Source organism: Protomyctophum bolini (assembly GCF_963924005.1).
Source record: "Protomyctophum bolini genome assembly, chromosome: 23".
Classification (NCBI taxonomy): Eukaryota; Metazoa; Chordata; class Actinopteri; order Myctophiformes; family Myctophidae; genus Protomyctophum; species Protomyctophum bolini.
In genome coordinates, this window is record NC_137884.1 from 7,695,460 (window position 1) to 7,716,444 (window position 20,985).

The 20,985-nt window shown below is 42.3% G+C and overlaps 1 protein-coding gene across 1 annotated transcript in view; it reads right to left on the reverse strand.

The window, feature by feature from the left end:
* Nucleotides 1-635: 635 nt before the first annotated feature.
* ccdc146 (coiled-coil domain containing 146) overlaps nt 636-20,985 on the reverse strand; it is a gene marked incomplete at both ends in the record, with an annotated part of 76,427 nt that continues 56,077 nt past the window's right edge. The window contains 4 exons of the mRNA XM_080757006.1: nt 636-830; nt 7,259-7,384; nt 9,234-9,371; nt 10,067-10,195. Coding sequence (XP_080613132.1) covers nt 636-830; nt 7,259-7,384; nt 9,234-9,371; nt 10,067-10,195 — 588 coding nt within the window. The remainder of the gene's footprint in view (nt 831-7,258; nt 7,385-9,233; nt 9,372-10,066; nt 10,196-20,985) is intronic.

The window sequence follows — 20,985 nt, forward strand, 5'->3', positions numbered from 1 at the left end:
ATCTGAAGGGATGTTGCGACAAATTGAAACATTTGTTAGTATAATATGAACTTAAGGTAAAAAAATTAAAAAAAATCAAACTAAGGCAATGGTTATTTGAAACATAGGGGAATGCTTTGGGAGAGGGTGGGGGGGGGGGGGGGGCAGACAGAAATGTGTAAAAATAGAAGTCAGTCCACAAAAAAAAAAACATGGGCTATAACCCATCGTTTTTTTTTTTTTCCAAATCCTCAAAAATGATGAAAAACGGCGTGCTATAGTATGCCGTACGATATGGGCTATAGCCCATGGTCCAAAAGGATGAGAAACGAGGATAACTTTTTTATTCAAAATTTCAAAAAACATGGGCTATAACCCATCGTTATTTTAATTTTTACATTTTTTTCAAATCCTCAAAAATGATGAAAAACGGCGTGCTATAGTATGCCGTACGATATAGGCTATAGCCCATGGTCGAAAATGATGAGAAACGAGGATAACTTTTTTTTTCAAAATTTCAAAAAACATGGGCTATAACCCATCGTTTTTTTTATTTTTTCGTGAAGAGTATGTGAAGAGTCTGCCTGTCATTTTGGATGAGTCTTGTTAGTCTTGGCGCCATGACTGTCTCTGTATCAAAAAGAGTCACGTATATCTTATGATAATGTCGGTTTGATCCTGGGCTTGCGGAGGTGTCTCATGGAGCTGCCTTGCTCAGAAGGCTTGAAGGGGGCCAGGGCTCCGTAGGGCCTGGGCAGAGGCAGGGGGGCGTCTGGGGGGATGTAGGCATCCGGACGCCGCTCCGCTGCTGTGAAACCACCGTTAGGCAACCGCCTCCTCTCCTCCTCCTCCTGGAGCTACACACACTCACGCGCACACACAGGCGCACACACACACACACACACACACACACACACACACACACACACACACACACACACACACACACACACACACACACACACACACACACACACACACACACACACACACACACACACACACACACACACACACACACACACACACACACACACACACACACACACACACACACACACACACACAGTTTATATTACTATACTTCTGAGGATATCCATATTTTAGGACAGCTATGTTATGAATGCCATTTTTTGCATTTTACCCCAAGCCTAAAGCCCACACGCACGTACGCACGCCTGCACGCACGCCCGCCCGCCCGTACGCACGCTCGTACGCACGCACGCCCGCCAAAAGGAAGAAAAGTTGAAAGAGTCACATGGAATGAAGTGGGAGAATACTTTGGGAACGCCCACCTGGCCCCTAAATGGTTTCTGGTATCATGTCTCCCTCCTGTATGCAGAAGGCCCTGTTTGGACGACTAGAATCCTAGCATCTCCAATGGAGGTTGGAGATAAAGTATCAATATCGCAATATATATATATAGAAATACATTACAAGTAAAAGTCCAGAATTCAAAATGTACTTGAGTGAATGAATGTACAAAAGTATTGGCATCAAAATGAACTTAAAGTAGTACCAAAAGTAAAAGTAGGATGCAGAATGTGTTGTATTGAAATGTATAAAAATCATTTGAAAATAGCTGATCTACAAGATTGATGCGACGCATTGTGAGCTTGTACTGTAAATCAGCATTTTTCAAGTGGCCGAAATGTATAGGCCTATGGGGCTTAAGTGGTTAATGTATGTTCTGTAATAATAATCTAAATCTACAAAAATCTTAAAATAAATGTTGTGGAGTAAAAGTATTTGCCTCTGACATGTAGCGGAGTAGAAGTAAAAGTACTGGAAATTGGACATACTCAAGTAAAGTACAAATTCCTCAAAACTGTACTGGAGTACAGTACTTGAGTAAATGTACTTTACATGCTTCTTATCTTCATATTTAAACTTTGAATTCGCTATGTGATGCGAGCTCGTACTGCATATCTGCCGATTCTTTGCCATTTTTTAACATTGAAATGTGAATCCTGAAAAGTTTTGGGACATACAAGGTTTCCACCCGACAACATCGATGGCTAAATTGATTTTCTTTTCTTAAAAGGAAATCATTGGACCTCCTCTGCTTGGCGCTCAGATCTATGAGGATATACGACATTTTGCTCCAACATAATCTCTCCAGGATCACAGGAGTATTGGCAGGCGTTTGCTGGCCCGTCTACGAGGAATTGAACGGTATGCGCTTGTTTACGCTGGTCCAATTGGTAGACTTAAAGGAGTATTTCACCCCAAAAAATGACTTGCCTTGATGGAGATTTTACTTTAGTTTTTATCGCATTCTTAAAGGACCACTTCACCACTTTTCAACCTATCTTCATATAATAGGTCTTGACGATAAAATGACACGATTTTTTTCTACTCAGTCTGTGTCTCATATAGGAGGGCTGTGGGCAGTTTAGAAACCGTCTTCCAGTGACATCATCATTAGGCAGATTCTTTTTTAAACAAGATTTTCAAAAATGTTTCGATTTTCATTATCGTGAGAACGATGGCTTCCATTTTCGCATTGCAACTTTTCAGAACTAGAAAGCCTGCAGTTTTTATTAGCTTGTATTCCCCATCGATAATGTCACTGGAAGACGGTTTCTGAACTGCCCACAGCCCTCCTATGAGAGACACAGACTGAGTAGAAAAAAATCGTGCCATTTTATCATGATTATTAGTGAGGACCTATTATATGAAGATAGGTTGAAAAGTGGTGAAGTGGTCCTTTAAGCCCGATAGAAAATAAGGTAATGTTTTGGGTGATACACATACAGTACACTGCAGAGAATTTCAATCGTCAAATAGCCTTCATTGCTGAGTCACCCAGGCTCTGATGTAAATCCGCCTGAATATATTCCAGTCGCTTGTCGTCGTGTCGAGAAACATTGTAAAGTGCCGATCAACAACAAGGAAGTGAACACAGATAGAGCGACCCGTAGCGCGCCACCATTGCAATAGGAACGCATTGGGCCTCAATTTCCCAGGAGCCTCAGCAAGCCAGTGCGACAGATCCGAACGCGTCACCTATCCCACTCTTTCTGAAAAGGAAAAAAAAAAACCTAATATCTGTCTAAATAACATTTTGAATTAAAGATTTAAATTACATTTTAACCTTTGCACAAGACTGCATGGTCGTCAAGGTTACAGGACAAGTGCTACGGTCTAAGGTGGAGTCTGAAGAGTTTAAAGAGGCTTAAAGTTTGGGACTGAATCTGCCTTTCTAACCACAACGGGGGAGTGTGTTCCACAGTTTGGGAGCCAGAAGGGAGAGGAGTCTGGGACGACGTGTGGAGCGTTAATTGCCCCAGATGTTTTGGGGAATGTTCAGACAGCTTCTTGTAACTACTTGTAAAAGAATATATTTATATAACTTACAAAACATCTATCTAATCTGATTATTTTATTCCACCACTGAGCACTGGTGGAAAGCAACTAAGAACATTTACTTAAGTACTGTACTTACATATTTTTTTGGTATTTATACTTTACTTGTGTATTTCCAATTTCCAATACTTTTACTTCTACTCCAAATATTATACTTTACTTTACACCACTACAATTATATGAAAACTTTAGTTACTAGTAACTACTAGTTACTTTGTAGATTTCTATTATTATTATTACAAAACACATAATTTACTACTTTCTGGCCTCGACAGCCCATACATCGACATTAAACTCGCTTTGCCACTCACTTCATGCATGCGCATACCCACTATATATTCCGGACTTTTACTTGTAAACAGAGTATTTCTATATTGCAGCATTGATACTTTTGAGTACTTGTTCCAACCCCTGAGGAATTCAGTGTTCATGAGTTTTGTTTGCCCGGGCGTCGTGCATCATTCCAGGGATCGTGCGTGACGGAAATCAAAGCGAGTTGAACGGTCCCACGCCAGATGGATCGAGACATCAAAGTGACGAGGACGTTCTCATGCATGTAAACTCTTTATCCCTGGCATGTGATCACAGCAACACACACACACACACACACACACACACACACACACACACACACACACACACACACACACACACACACACACACACACACACACACACACACACACACACACACACACACACACACACACACACACACACACACACACACACACACACACACACACACACACACACACACACACACACACACACACACACACACACACACACACACACAAAAGGAACACCACAGGGGGTTGAGAGGAACAGGAACACTGCCATTTCCACCACAAGCCTTACAGCAACCATTACGCCCGACTTACACTTACAGTCGTGCGATGGTTTTCGCACGCCAAAAATAGAAATGTAATGATAATAGAAAAAAGTAAAAGTAGAACCAGGTAAGTGCAGAGACTGTTAGAGAGGCATATAGGCTGAAGTTCCCTAAAAAGGCATTTTTAGCAAGAAAATAGCGTATGCATTGATGCTATTTCAGGGTGCTCTAGCTACTGGAGAGTGGAGAGGCAGCAGGGGTACAACATAGATTTCTGGACAAATTCTTCCAATGCAAAATGCTGCATTCAAGTTCAGGAGAGTTCGGCAATTCTCCTCAATGCTCGCCTTCGGGTATGGCATGGAGAGGGGGGGGGGGGGGGGCATTTGCATTTTTGTCACCATAGTAGGCTAAATGCTGCATTCATGGTCTGGAGAGGGCATTTATTTTTTACAGGCGGGTAAAAGGCCCCCTTTGATGTCTATGTGTGCACATGCTTGAATATAACATAAATACTTAAAAAAATTATAATTAAAGGACGACTTCACTCAATTTCAACCTATAACTGGTCCCCACTACTCAATCGGTGTCTCATATAATCGTGTTTTAGGGTTTTTACTGTGTATTGCTAATTTTAGGTCTATATGATGTTTTCATGGAAAGCTGGTTCAACTGCTGTTTTCAAATGTGCTATAAAGTAGGGTGACTTGACTTGTTAGTACAAATAGTGAATAGAAAAAACGTTGAATTGTCAACCAGTCATTTGTCAACGGAGCTGCCAGGACAGAGTTGACGAGGAAGGCCAAAGAGGAGGTTTATGGATGTGGTGATACTGGTGAGAGAGGGCATGGAAGTGAGAGATGACGACATGCAGGTGGCAAGAGTGGAAACTAGACCAGTAGTTTCCAACCCTTTCCATATCAAGCTCCATTATCTTTTCGACATTTGAGCCACGGACCACCATTTGATGAGATTTAGCCTCTCTGACCCAAAACGTAGAATATTTTGTTATTGTTAAACAAGTCATGCTGTATTGATCTTCGTACCATAGGAGAGATAACAGGCGATAACGTTGATCAAAATAACAGCTCTTGAGAGCATAAAATGAAACCAAATGCATTTGGTTTCATTAGACACACTCAAGAGTTAACCCATTCTGACCTGAGATCAGATTCATACGAGGTTTCCACTGGACGCACACTGGTCTGATCAACCCGTTCTGACCTGAGATCAGATTCTAAAAATGTCACAGTCGTTCTTCGATTTAAAAAAAATAGCAGACCTACAAGCTCGTAGCGCGCCACTCGGTGGCGCGCTATGAGCTTGTAGATCTGCTGTTTTTCAATAGCTAAAGCATGACATGATGCTACAACACCAAAATGGGTTCCCGTTCAGAATGGGTTAAAGATCGATAAGGGTCCATTTGGTTACCAACTCTCCATCATTTAGCTGGGGACCACCTGGAACCCCCTCAAGGACCACTGGTCGAGAACCACTGAACTAGACGATCCGCCGTGGTGGGGAACCTCGACGGGAACTAGCCGAAAGAAAAGTAAGTTATTAATCTACCAAATCACATTGTGCTTGTTCCACCACCCTGCCACTGGCTCGGAAGCACAATCCAATTACAGCACTGCATATAAACAATTTAGTTCCAGGGGGGGGGGATTAAGCTTATGTTTGGTGTCCGGAGTAATTTACTAAATACGTTTCCTAACTTTGAATGCGGCACACACAGCCTGAGGTGGCGCGGTCCCATACAGAGTCCCAGACACCAATAACGTCTCCTGAATGCTTGCGTTATAGAAAACCATTGATCCGTTGCAACCTTCAGTCTATTTGTGGTTGGCCGAGCAGCAGCAGCACACGCTCAGTGTCAGGGAACCGTCCAGTTTGCAGCCTGCATAATATAATAAAACGCAGCGCCGATGTCTTTTGGGCCAAGGTTGTGGCTGGAGAGTCGCATGCGTGTGTACGTACATACACACTACATGCAATGCACGCAAACACTGTATAGTGTATACTTATTATACTTGGAGGACATCAATATTTTATGACGGCGATTTTAGGCCAATTGAACCCTGACGCTACGGCTGATAATAGGCGATCTGCAAGCTCACAATGTGGACACAGGAACAACGGTCAGCAAAAAACTATTATGCACGCAATTGGATTATGCTCAGACACAATAAATATGTCTGTAATGAAATGCCAGTGTGTGTATGTGTGTGTGTGTGTCTTTATCTGATGTAACCTATACACACTATTTGTGTTTGACTGTCGCTGACTTGTCCCTAACAGCTTTTAATTGATCGCCTTTCACGGCTTTGGTTGCAACTGTCTGTTTTACTATTATCTGACTGCACTGGCAGTATTTATGTGATTTGCGCAAGGCACGTTGAGCACAGTCGACAAAGCTGCACAGGAGCGCAGCAAAATGATCGACAGGAATTTAAGGGACGATGGAGAAAAGGCTGCCCGGGAGGTGAAGCTACTGTTCCTCGGTGCTGGAGAATCTGGGAAGGGTACAATTGTCTAACAGATGTATCTGTTTATGTGGACATGTGTGCGACGTGGGTACGAACCCTTTCTCTCTCCTGCCGGTCTCTCTCTCCCCTCCTCTGGTTTCGGAGCGTCCTCCTCCACTCCTCCTCCATGCTGGTACAGGGAGCCCCGCCCACATTCAAATGCTGCCTGCAGCTCTCCACCTGCAGTACACAATGAAGTGCTCCTTTAAGCCCTCTGCAATTCATCACACGACGAATAGCAAAAAACGTCCGCTCTACACTATTTTAATGTTTGCCTATATTAAACCACTCCTATAGACAGCTATGTGTGTGTCCCTCCCTGTGTCCGAGCACGAAAATAGCGGGTTTTTTTTCAGTTCCAAGTAGTTTGTAGTTGCAGATAGTGATATATCATTGATGAAATTTCATACAATATATCGATATATCGCAAATATCGCAATATATCGAATATGGTGATATTATCGTTATCGAGGGCCTAATATCGCGATATACATCGTATCGTGAGGTACCCATATCGTCCCACCCCTATAGCGTTCTAGTGGCTCACCTGCAGGTGTCTCAGCGTGACGTCCTGCTGCAGAGACACAGCGTTGGCCTGTGTCATGGACAGCTCTGCCACCACGGCCTTCATGCGACGTCCACTGCTGTCCACATGGCGGCGCATGTCGTTCAGCTGCAGACAGGAGGACACATGCAAGGACGTCCATGTCAGACAGAAACATCTTATTTCCAAATTTTTACTTTCTTTGTGTTTTCCCCCCGTAAATTAATACCATACTTTATCATCATATACTAACTACAGTGTCACACGAAAGCATCAAAAGTAGCAGATCCGCAGGGTCAAAGCGCGGCGCTATTTTTTAATTTTTGATCCTGAAAAGTATAACAATTTTGAATTTTCCACTCGACAGAGACGAGGACTATGGTGGTGTCTGGTGTGACATGTGAGTGTTCCACGAGTATGTGTGTGTATTTGTATGTCTGTATTTTAAAAACGGAGGCTACAGTTATGACAGAGTGGCAAGTTTGGCAACACAAAAAGACTGTGCAACACAGTTACGGATTGTAATCAGTTTACTGTGCTATATTAGTTCTACTTTGTTTGACTTGAAATTTCCCTCTGGGGTTCAATAGTGCATTTTGTAATGATGATTGCTTTTGGCAGTGGTGCCATTAAATTATAGAACAAAGATGGAGCTGCAGTGTCTATTCCCTTTGCATTTGGCATTTTCTTTGTTCAATTGTTCTCAATGATGGTATCAATGATGGTATCAATATTTCAGTACTTCATGAAATTGTGGAGAGTACCTCCAGTGTCAATAGACAAATGATATATGCATTATGAGTTATGATGATCGCAGAATCAATTCCAATCAATTCCAAAGTTAGTAAGAATTGGAAATCAATAACGTTTCGACTTTTGGCTTCTCAGTTCCCTTATCGATTCGAGCGGAACTTGACGTGAGGTCATGTCTCGAGAGACCAGAGTCGCGTCATTGAGATAAAAATCACTGGTACAAACATACTGTATATTATGTCATTCTAATAAAGCTATTGACTTCTGTTGAATTGCCTGCTGCCAAACGGTGAAAACAAGGAACACCAGAGTAAGGCCAAGTGTGGACAAGGAGGGACGCATGCACACCGCACAGACTCATAGTCTGGTGAGACGTAGGAGTGCCTCTGCAATCCCCCAAGAACACACAAGGCAGGTGGAGCCTCCTGTTGGCTCTGACATAGAGAAAGGACAATAGCTGGAAGCCTGGATGAGAGAAGCAGTGATTTGGCCAATCACAGCTGACCCGCCAACTGGAGAGTGTTATATGGTTAAGGGTCAAAACTATAGGGATGTCCCGATCATGTTTTTTTGGTCCCGATCCGATTCCGATCAGTTGATTTTGAGTATCTGCCGATACCGATTTTTCCCGATCCGATATTTATATTTTTATAGAACGCTTATGCCATATCACAATAGTATAATATCCAAAATCACAGATGATATCCAGTCTAACATCACGATATGGATATAATATTGATACTAGGGATGTCCCGATCACATTTTTTTGCTCCCGATCCGATGACGATCATTTGAAAATGACGTGACCGGCCCCGATTTCCGATCACGTGATCGGATCGGGACAACCCTAGTCGAAACACCTCGGGGACCACCTGATGACCTCTCTTCCAGGCCAAGGTTTTATCCATTATAGATTGATTATAATCGCATCTATGATGTATTTACAAACTGAATGGCTCGCATTAGTATATCACCTCAAATGCTGTTGCATCAGTTGAAGCCAACATGCTCTACCCTTAAGTTGACTGTCTGTGTAAATGAAATCATAGTGATAGAGTGGCCCAGATTAGCACCCATTTGACAACAACTACCGCTAATAGATAGCTAATAGAAGGATTGATAAGGCATCGGATCGACAAACGTGTGCTCGTCCTAAATGTGTGTGTGTGTGTGTGTGTGTGTGTGTGTGTGTGTGTGTGCGTGCGTGCGTGTAGTGAGCGTCTACCTTCCTGGCCAGAGGTAAGCTCTCTAGCCGTGTGACGTCGACCTGCTCGCTGATTGGCTGAGAGAGCCGGGTCACCTGATCCAGGAGCAGCTCCTTTTCCAACAACTGCTCCTCGCGCTCTGCCAGACACACCTCCAGCTGCGCGCACACACACACACACACACACACACACACACACACACACACACACACACACACACACACACACACACACACACACACACACACACACACACACACACACACACACACTCTGTCTTAATTTAACTACGGACCCAAATGTAACAATCAAAACATATTTCCAGTTTCCAGTTGTCCAAAGCTACATAGTAAGGCCTCAGAGTGAGAATATGTAATAGAGTAACAACCTCTCTTTATTCAACAGTTGAGTCATTTGTGGAAAATACAGTACAGTGAGCGATATCTATTCTGAATGTACCTGTACAAGGTTTCTAGTATAAAAAGTTGTATTTACACGGCTGCACTCGCACGCACGCACGCACGCAGTCCTGGCAGATAGTCAAATACGTCTTTGAAGATATACTTTATATGCATGAAGCCTATGTTTGAACGGTTATTACTATAGTGCGTCTAGGATAAAAATGGAAGAAAATAAATAAATATAAAAATAGCGCGTGACTGTGCGTCTAGGAACCGATATGCAGAACCAAAATGATATAATTTGTATGGGTACGCACAACCCGGTATACCCACCATTTGTTATTTGGTTCCTACTTGGAACCAAATTTCCGCACACCGTACCCATCCCTAAACGTGCATGTGCAATGTTTGCACGTGTCCACATGCAAGCATGCGCACACTGTAATGCAGACCTGCTCCATCTTTGCCAACAGTTCCATGATGGTGGGGTCGGAGCCTTTCAACGCTCTGCTTCTGTTGTCATGCTTGGGGTCCGACAGGGCTTTCTCCAACGCTGGCATGCGGTCCTGCACTTCTGACAGCTGCAAGAGGGAGAGAGAGAGAGAGAGAGAGAGCTGTGACAACAACATAGTGACCTACGTCGCTGTTGGGCAGAGAACTTGAACAGTATGTCCTGAAAAAAGAATATAAATGAAAACTATTTCGTTAATTGAACGTTTACGGGGCACAATGGACACAAGTCTTTGGCTCACATCACGACACATTGTGAACTTGTAGATCGGGCAATTTCTTGCTATATTTGTGTGACACTGTAGTCTGTAGTGTGAAGACGTAGTCGTAGGGCATTTACTGAAATACTAATATAAAATACTAAATTCTGCCCGACAGCAACGATGAGAAGCGAAAGCAAAACTTAATTCATTGAAATGTTAACATCCCCCCCCCCCCCCCCAAAAAAAAACAAAAACAAATCCGGAGCTCTCTTTTGCTCCAGCTGTCAGTGCCGCAGAGGAACCTTTCACCATTATCGTTGAGACCTCTTATATTCATGTTCTAACATTTGGTGTTTGTTTAGTAAATGAACAGCCTACTTTTATTATTGTATTGTGTTGTGTATAGAGTACATAGATGTTTGAAAAGGCTGATAAGCTTGTATTACAGCTTCTCTTTTATTATCAATGGCATTTAATGTTTGTGTTAGGGACAAGATGACGTAAATTTCCCTTCATTGTCAATGTTTAACTAAAAACAAAGTGGTGAGTGGTGCTGTACTGTATACAAGTGTGAGACAGACAGACAGACAGACAGACAGACAGACAGACAGACAGACAGACAGACAGACAGACAGACAGACAGACAGACAGACAGACAGACAGACAGACAGACAGACAGACAGACAGACCGATAGAGAGAGAGAGAGAGCGAGAGAGAGTTCTCAAAGTGGGGTCCTAGGGCCCCCTTTCAGCACCCTTTTTTCTTCTTTCTAATTATTTGTTCGGCCCCAAAACTCTTGTTTGTTTTCATGAGTTGTCACGATCCGGGTTGAGTTGGCTTTGACCGAGGCTTACAAGTCTTTAAATAAATACTTTATGAAACATCTATGGGGAAAATTAATTGTAAATTGTTTTCCGGGCCGCTCGTCGGGGGTGGGACTGTGCGACGCTCTATATCCAGATCAGATTGCATTGTTTTGCAACCACTTTGGAGAATCACTGGCCTAAAATGATAAAACATTTAAAAATATTTTCGTCCTTGTGTGTATGTTTTACTCTCCCTCTTGTCCTCTTCCGTCCTATAGCTTCCTCTCTCCTCCTCCCTGTTCTGTTCTGTTCTTTTATTTACTTTGCATGCTTCACCTCGACAGGGATTTGTCAGGAGAAAAAAAAACAGACCCAAAAATAATAAAAAAGGAACTTTTGTTTGGACATACGTTTCCACCCAACAACAAACGACTTGGTGGTTTCTCGGTTTCTCTCTTATCGCGCTCCAGCAGGCCACTTTAGCAAGGGTACACTTTATATATTTGCACTCCGGGCTAGCTGAGAAATGTCTTAATAAGCTTTTTTATAATTACTTTTTTTAGGTATTTTTAGTCAAAAACTCTGTGGAAATAGTGGCCTCAACCCCTTTTGGGAGAGGGTTAGTCACTCAAAATGCAGAAACACACTGGCTCTGTAAACGCTGTATGGCATGCATTCCTAACGGTGTGCCTTGTTTACCGAGGCCCCAGCTAGCCTTCATCAATATGCCCATACACGGACAAAATGTGTCCGTGGCAAATTCTAGATTATTTTACACACCATTATAATGTTGCTGAGGAATAGGCATGACACTGATTTACTATGGCACTATGTATGGCACATTAGGGCTCCACAAGGACAGCGGCTCTCAGACATTGTATTTAGTTAAAGACCTGAAATTTGCATTTACAGGTTTGTGTACTCACTTTGCATGTCTGTGACTGAATTTCTACCAAAACAAGTCCAGCAGAACTCAGCATGGCGATGACCCCTGCCCTAGCTGGCTGCATGATGTTATGATTTGTTTGTGGGGGCAAGTCATGGAGTATAACGTTGAATTATAAACGACAAAATGCTCAGAAGTAACTGCAACTATCCACTGGTCAATGGTGGAAAAAGTACTCACACTTTTTACTTAAGTAAAAGTATCAATAGACATCAATAGTATCAATATAGACATTATTGTTAATGTTGCAAGAAAAAGTCTGGAATTCTAAATCTACTTGAGTACCAAAATCAACAGTATGCTACTCATACTATGTGTAGAACATCCCATTTCACATGTTCAAAATGTATGAAAACTTGGATCGTGACAAATCATGACAATGAACACAATGTTTTGGGCCGATGATGAAGTAGAACGGTGCCGTGCACATTATAGGGACAAAGTCGTGTGTGTGTGTGTGTGTGTGTGTGTGTGTGTGTGTGTGTGTGTGTGTGTGTGAATGTGTGAAGACCCATCTTCTCTTTCTGTCATAGTGACATTGTCCTGCATCAGATCATGTCCAAATCAGGTTCTCCAATCTCCAGTAGCCTCTTCAGTTTTTTGAAGATTTTTTGAGTGGTGCAACCACTCCCTTACGGAGCTGTGTGTGGCTGGCTGGGTCTGAGCACTATGTGTGTGGCTTGCTGGCTGGCTGGGTCTGAATTTATAAGAAGAAAAACAAAACAAATAGTGTTGTCTCCTGCCTTTATTTTCTTCTTTCTAATGATTTGATCGGCCCAAAATATTGTGTTCATTGTCATGGTTTGTCACGATCCGAGTTGGCTTTGTCCGTGGCGTAACCGTCTTTAAATAAATACTTTAAGAAAAGCCTATGGGAAAAATGCATTGGGATTCATTTCCTGGGCCACACGTCGTTCTGAAAGGGGGTGGGACTGCGACGCTCTATAGAGCACCTACTTTAGAGTTGCCCAATTCATGGTTATATACGGGATGTGCATGTCTCACGCTTTTAGTCTTAGAAGCGTTATCGAGGACAGCCGAGAAACAAAGCTAGTGACACATGCTCCGCTCCCAGGAACATCATCCCAGATGGCTCTGATGTGAGGAGACAAGCTGTGGGATCAAGAGCAGCGATGCTTCCCCTCTTAATCAGGTCACATGACAGAGGTGATGCCGAGGAGAACGGATGGATACCATGTGATTAACCACTTGAACTCTCTAGCCTCAGTGGAACGACTTACGAGTGTACTTTTGTATAGAGCTATTTTTGGAGAATGCTCCCCCCCCCCCAGGATACACATGCTGGGGTTCAAGTGGTGAGAGAGAGAGAGAGAGAGAGAGAGAGAGAGAGAGAGAGAGAGAGAGAGAGAGAGAGAGAGAGAGAGAGAGAGAGAGAGAGATGAGCGGAAGGTGTACTGACAGTTAAATAGAAGGAGACTCATAATGAAGGAGACACGTAGATGAGTGAGAGAGCCGGAGCCAGAGATGGATGGAAACAGACGGATGGATGAGAAGGCTTAGAGACGGGACACAATGAGGGAGTGTGAAAAGTGGACATGAAAAAGACAAAGATGACCATGAGAAAGACAGCTGCGATGAGAGCGAGACACAGCAGCAGGACGGACAGTCAAAGGGGCTATTAAGTTGAAGTAAAAAGTCATTATAATCAACGCTATAGTGTATCTGGTATCTGGTTTCGAGCTCCATCCCTACTTAACCCATTCTGAACGGGAACCCATTTTGGTGTTAGCATTATGTTATGCTTTAGCTATTGAAAAATAGCAGATCTACAAGCTCATAGCTACGAGCTTGTAGGTCTGCTATTTTTGAAAAATCGAAGAGCGACTGACATTTTTAGAATCTGATCTCAGGTCAGAATGGGTTAAGTACAGTTAGGGGTGGGTCCCGAACCTCGGGACCAATCCGGTACCGAACCGAACATGCTCGAGTACCGGGTACCCATTACAATAATTCAATTTCGGTTCTCTCTATCGGTTCCTGGGTGACACCCTGCACGCACGCACGCACATAAAACAGCTGATTATAATCAGATCATGCTACTCGGAGAGCCAGCAACAGAATGGACCGTGGTAATCGCTTCCTATTGTTGCGTTGTCACACGTCTAACCATTAGACGTGCAATAACAACAACACGGAACAATAGACTCTAACGACCCTCGGCCATTGAAATGTTAATGCTTAGATGCATGCAGAAGACGCTGCAAACAGCTGTGCGTCATTATAGCCACACACGTTTCTAAAAAAGAAGCAACACTGGTCGTTTCTGGCCAGTGTTGCCAAATAAGCGATTAGTAAGTAATTTAATTTAATTTATAAGCGATTTTGGGATTCTTTTTGTAGATTGAAAAAATATTGGGGGTCCTTTGCTCTTGGCATGAAAATGTTTGAGAACACTGCTCTAAAACAATATTAGACAAAGTTTGAGCCACAAACACATTGCTCTCTCTCTTCTCCTTTTGTATAAATTAAATAGGCCTATTCATGATTCTGCTTATAGAGAAGTAGCCTATGTTAGTTTGTTTTATGGAAACAGTTGTTTGTGTTGAATGTGCTAATTGCACAGAATTATTCAAAAGAGAGAAAATGGGCAAGCCATAAAATAATGCACATTGCACTTGTCTTTTCATACGTCATGTGGAAAAAAGGTAAATAAAAAAAGTAACATTAATGTTGTCAAACCTGATCGGACACATTACCTGACATTGAGCTTTTTTGTTAAACATTTGACCTCTTTTATATCATTTTGGAACCGAAATAGGGAACCGTTAAGAACCAGAATCGATAAGCAGAACCGGAATCGGTACCGGACTCGAAAAAATCCTAACGATACCCATCCCTAAGTACAGTACAGTACACCACTGCCAATCACCCAACATTATAGTCGATTTAGTTTTAGTCATCTGAAACGATTTAGTATAGTTTTAGTCGACTGAATATCACGTTTTAGTCAATTAAATCTAGTTTGATTTAGTTGACAAAAAATTATTCTGGCGGGCCGTGACGGCGTCGCCTGATTTATCCGTGTGGCTACAAGCTCACAACAACGCATCGATGACATCAACACTGCTATGCTACTAATTGTGATGCTCATTATGTCAGCATCGCCCATTACAGAGACACAGACAATATGACAGCAATACGAGCGGGAAAAAAATAAAATAACAGCATAGCTCTGACGTGCTGCTATTACTGGATGTAAAAGCGTATTTTCTTCAGCTGAAACAGTGTTACAAAACAAAACCTGTCACAACCTCTTGATCATTTTCCTTGGTTCAACATTTATAAAACCCACAGGAACATTTTCACATTCATCATTCTGTGAAAACCATAGAAACTACTTTGAAGGCTTCTAATGCCATAACAACCTTGGACGAATGTATAGGCTATACCTCAATCTCAATATCTCTCTCTCTCTCTCTCTCTCTCTATACCTCTCTCTCTCTCTCCCTCTCCTCTCCCCTTGATCATGTTGCTTGTTTTTTATTTTTATTTAAAAAAAAATATATATATTATATAAGTTCTGGGTTCATCTTGGGTGACTGTGGCATTGCTCAAAGCTTCCTTCTGATAGGCTCAGGACTGTAGTGTGCCACACCCGTACCAAATATCGCCTCTGACGGGTTGAAACCTTGTATGTTCAAACCCGTCACTTCTCACTTTCAGCTAAAAACTAAAAAACTAAAAAAATTGCAGATCTATAAGCTCACAATGATGTGACGAGTTGTGAGCTTTTAGATGGGCTATGTTTGCGTGTCACTGTGTACAGTAGTATGATAAAGTTGGACATTAGTTTCCAAAAACATGAAAAGTTTAAATAATGGATACGAGATGTCTGCGACTATATCTTAGAATGTGCTCGTTCTACAGTATCACACAGCTGAATCCTATTTATCTGTTTATCTGTGATCGTTATGATCATAATTATCACCACTCATGACAGAAGATGACAGCATAGACACCCTCATGAATCTTTCATTGCAGTTTGTACGTCTCCCCTCCCGACACTGGAATCTGCAACTGTTTCTAAGGAGGGCCATTAACCCAGACAGACAGACAGACAGATAGACAGACAGACAGCGTCCCAGAAATAAATTGTCCCTACAAGCTCACAACAGGCAGGCAGGCAGGCAGGCAGACAGACAGACAGACAGACAGACAGACAGACAGACAGACAGACAGACAGACAGACAGCTTCCCAGAAAAGAAATGTCCCTGTGACTGAGACAATGACCCAGACAGACAGTGACACTGTCTAGCTAATATTATGGTCAACTTATATAGCCGAAATATAGCCGAAATAGCCGATCTACAAGCTCACATTGCGTCCCTACCCGCGGCCAAGCATGAAATGTGTCTTTTTGGGAGAGTGATTGATTCCAGAGTGCTCCTCCCACCCTATAGCACATCATGCCACCCTGAGCCATTTAAACACTGGGTGATGGATGGGGTACATGAACACATCTCCATCACCCTCTCCCTCTCTCTCTCTCTCGCTCTCTCTCTCTCTCTACTCCTCCATCAATCTTTCTCTCTGCCTCCTCGTCCTCTGCATGTCTGTCAAAGTTCTGCCGTCTTTCCGCTTAAAAGGGCTTCGTATTTTCCCTGCTGTCGTCGGCACAGAAACCCTCTATCTCCCAAGTTTCAACTTTGTATGTTGTTTTTTTCTCGTTTTTTTTTTACATTTATTTCTTCATAAATGGATGACCTGCTTCATTAGTGTTGCACAAAAGTAGTGACAATAGCAAATAGCTTATAAAACAGTATTTTCTTTAAATAATAATAAAAAGGAAAGGTTTAGAGTAGACATACAAGGTTTGCACCCGACATACTGTAGACGTTATCGACTTTTCCGTCTCATATCTGAGCTTCTTCTTTTTTCTCTCACAATTGCCCGTCTCATCTTTGTGGGGGGGGGAAAACATTTGGAGATATAATGTCAAGACTGCGAGATGAAAATGAATTATTTTGATATGAAGGTAGAATCAAACAAAAATAAACAATTCAGGTTTTTCACGGACTGAAACTGTCTTCCATACTAAACAGTCTGACCTTGGAAATCCTCAGAAAAGATGCTTCTTGTAAGGTTTTTCAAAATTGGAAGAAAATCAGTAGACTGCTGTTACTGCATAGCATTATTATCGTGTCGGCCAGAAACCTTGTATCTCCATACTTAGTTTTTTTTTTTTTTTGTGTGTGTGAAATTAATGCCCTTCTTGTAAATGAATGCCCTACTAGTGTCACACAGAAGTAGCAAAAATAGCCAATCTACAAGCTCACGGTGTGTTGCATTGCCATAAGCTTGTAGAAAAGGGTCCCTAGATAATAATAGGGTTGGCCCTTACATCAAGCAGCCCACCCAGCTGTCACTTTGAGTGGCACCGCACGAAGCCACGGGTGAACTTATGTACTGTATGTCGAACATTACTAACCCTAACCTCAGTCTTAACCGGCCATGTATGTCGGACTCCATCACCTGCCCGACAGGCTGAGCGGTGTCATATGTCCTGTTGCACGTCGGCGCATGGTGACGCAAGACGACCCAAGTGATTCAATTGGTTCAATTCAATGGTTGCTTACAACTACGTCTACATGCATCTACATGTGTCTACTTGCAACCAAACGAGTTGCCATGGCGAGTCGGCGACCCATTGGTGTGGTTTGATGACATCATCAACTTGCATCATCAATACAAGACAAAGTATTTATAAAATAAATTACATATTCTTATATAGGGCAATTATAATGTATTAATGCATTACTAGAGCGGTGCATGTGGGGCCTTTACAGCCGTGCCCGTTGGGAACTGGCCTACTTGGAACGATGCAAGTTGGAAATGCATGATGCCCCACCTACATAGTATGCGTTGGAGCCTCTACAGCGGTGCCCCTTTGGGCAACTGGCCTACTTGGAACGATGCAAGTTGGAAATGCATGCCCCACCCAGATATTATGTCTGTGTCCCCCATATATGGAGTTCTTTGTCAGGCATGCCCAAATATGGAGTCTATGCAGACGTCAGAATGATGTCAGAATCTCCATATGGACCCTGGGCAGGGGTCCGGTCCAGACCCGGGCAGAGGCATTTTGGGGGCGGTTCTGGACAACCATGAGTCCGACCGACTCGACACCGGCCGCTGCAGCCCCTGTGGTGTGGAACGCGTGCGTCGGATTTGAAGTCGGTAGGACGAACGGTTCTCGAGTTACATGATTACACAGACAGAGACATTTATAGATCCTTTTAACAAAATAGCTTTTGAATAAATAATATTGGAGCCATTTGGAACACAGGTTCGTTTGTTCCTCCCATGATGTTTTGAAAAGGAACAATCTTGGACATACAAGTTTTCCTTTCCGCCAACGATCGTACAGTTTCATACAGTGCAGAGCCCGTCTCTCCAGCTCTCCTCGTGAGCCGAGCAGCGAAACACAGCCTGTTCCCTCTAACTAGCTCTGTCTCCATCGGTCTGTCACTCTTGCACTACCGTATGCTGCGAATTAGACCTCATATTCTGGCTTTTAAAACTCCACATTATTTGCATCTCTTGCTGGCATGCGTCTCCCACCTTACGGTCTATCTGCCTGTCTCCGCCTGGCTCTACTGTAGCGGTACTGTATTCTGCATATGTATATGTATATATACGCCAACGGTATACCTTCTGTCTTGCCTCAGGTGAGTTTAGCCTCAATTAGAGTTTATCGTCGCGGTCAGGTGGAAACCTGTCCAAAAACTTCGACTTTTCAGGGAAATGGGGGGTAAAACTTGTGTTCCAATGGATCCAATTAGTACTTATTATTTATCATTATTTATTTAGTATTATTTGCAGCTCTGGTTAATACTTTTCATTGGTTAAATATTCATAGAACCCACAGACACCAATTCACCGCTTTCATTTTCACATTACTTTAAAAAAAACTACCTAGTTATTCACGGGCCTTCAAATCCAGTCATACGCTGCACTGACCAGAGGAATGATCAAGTGTTTATCTTGATCAGTACTATTTCTATGCATTTCATGTATATATTCCCTTGTGTTGTTCTTGCTTACTGTAAATCGCTCTGGATTAAGAGCGTCACGTTGTGAGCTTGTAGATCGGCCGACAGCGACATTATAGCCGTGTCCCCTCTGTCTATCTTTCTACCTGGTGTCTGTTGCTCTATCCGATATTGCTCTATCGATTCAGAAGACATGGTGTCTTCTGAATCTACATACAGCCTAAACTGACATGTTCTATATAAAACATGGTGTCTTCTGAATCTACATACAGCCTAAACTGACATGTTCTATATAAATCATGTTGTCTTCTGAATCTACATACAGCCTAAACTGACATGTTCTATATAAAACATGGTGTCTTCTGAATCTACATACAGCCTAAACTGACATGTTCTATATAAAACATGGTGTCTTCTGAATCTACATACAGCCTAAACCGACATGTTCTATATAAAACATGGTGCCTTCTGAATCTACATACAGCCTAAACTGACATGTTCTATATAAAACATGGTGTCTTCTGAATCTACATACAGCCTAAACTGACATGTTCTATATAAAACATGGTGTCTTCTGAATCTACATACAGCCTAAACTGACATGTTCTATATAAAACATGTTGTCTTCTGAATCTACATACAGCCTAAACTGACATGTTCTATATAAAACATGGTGTCTTCTGAATCTACATACAGCCTAAACTGACATGTTCTATATAAAACATGGTGTCTTCTGAATCTACATACAGCCTAAACTGACATGTACTATATAAAACATGGTGTCTTCTGAATCTACATACAGCCTAAACTGACATGTTCTATATAAAACATGGTGTCTTCTGAATCTACATACAGCCTAAACTGACATGTTCTATATAAAACATGGTGTCTTCTGAATCTACATACAGCCTAAACTGACATGTTCTATATAAAACATGTTGTCTTCTGAATCTACATACAGCCTAAACTGACATGTTCTATATAAAACATGGTGTCTTCTGAATCTACATACAGCCTAAACTGACATGTTCTATATAAAACATGGTGTCTTCTGAATCTACATACAGCCTAAACCGACATGTTCTATATAAAACATGGTGCCTTCTGAATCTACATACAGCCTAAACCGACATGTTCTATATAAAACATGGTGCCTTCTGAATCTACATACAGCCTAAACCGACATGTTCTATATAAAACATGGTGCCTTCTGAATCTACATACAGCGTAAAGTAAACCGACATGTACTATATAAGAGCAAACACAGAGGCTTCGGGCAGCAGACAGCCTCAAAATGCTCTCGCCAGCATAAACGAAAAGAAAGAAAAAAAAGAAAGAAAAAACACTGCTGGGGACAAATGCGGCGACACCTCTGCAATAATACAACAGCCACACTGACAAATAAGAGCTTTGTGTTGTTTAGAAATCCAACCGCGTAGCGGTTTGTGTGTGTGTGTGTGTGTGTGTGTGTGTGTGTGTGTGTGTGTGTGTGTGTGTGTATAGCGGCGGCCACTCAATGAGTGTGGTTATAGAGGTCTGAGGCAAAGCGTGGGCCAATTTCTCCTGAAGAGCAAAATGTGAATGGCGGTCAGAGTTGGCTGCTGTTGGAGCCCGACTCGTATAGGAAAAGGTCAGGCTTTAAGAGGCGAGCAGAATTTATGTGTTGGCGGAGGTGAGGAGGATGTAGAGGTGAAGAGTTTGCAGAATTTGTGTACCTTTACTTTAGTATTATAGTCTCGGTCAGGTAGAAACCTCCAAAACTGTTACTTTTCAGGTTTCAAATTAAAGAGTGTGACGCTGTAGTATTAGGGGAAAAAAAACACAAGATGAAGGTTTCTGCCCGACAGCCAGGTATTATTTAGATGCCAGTACTTTGAAGTTTTTAAACACA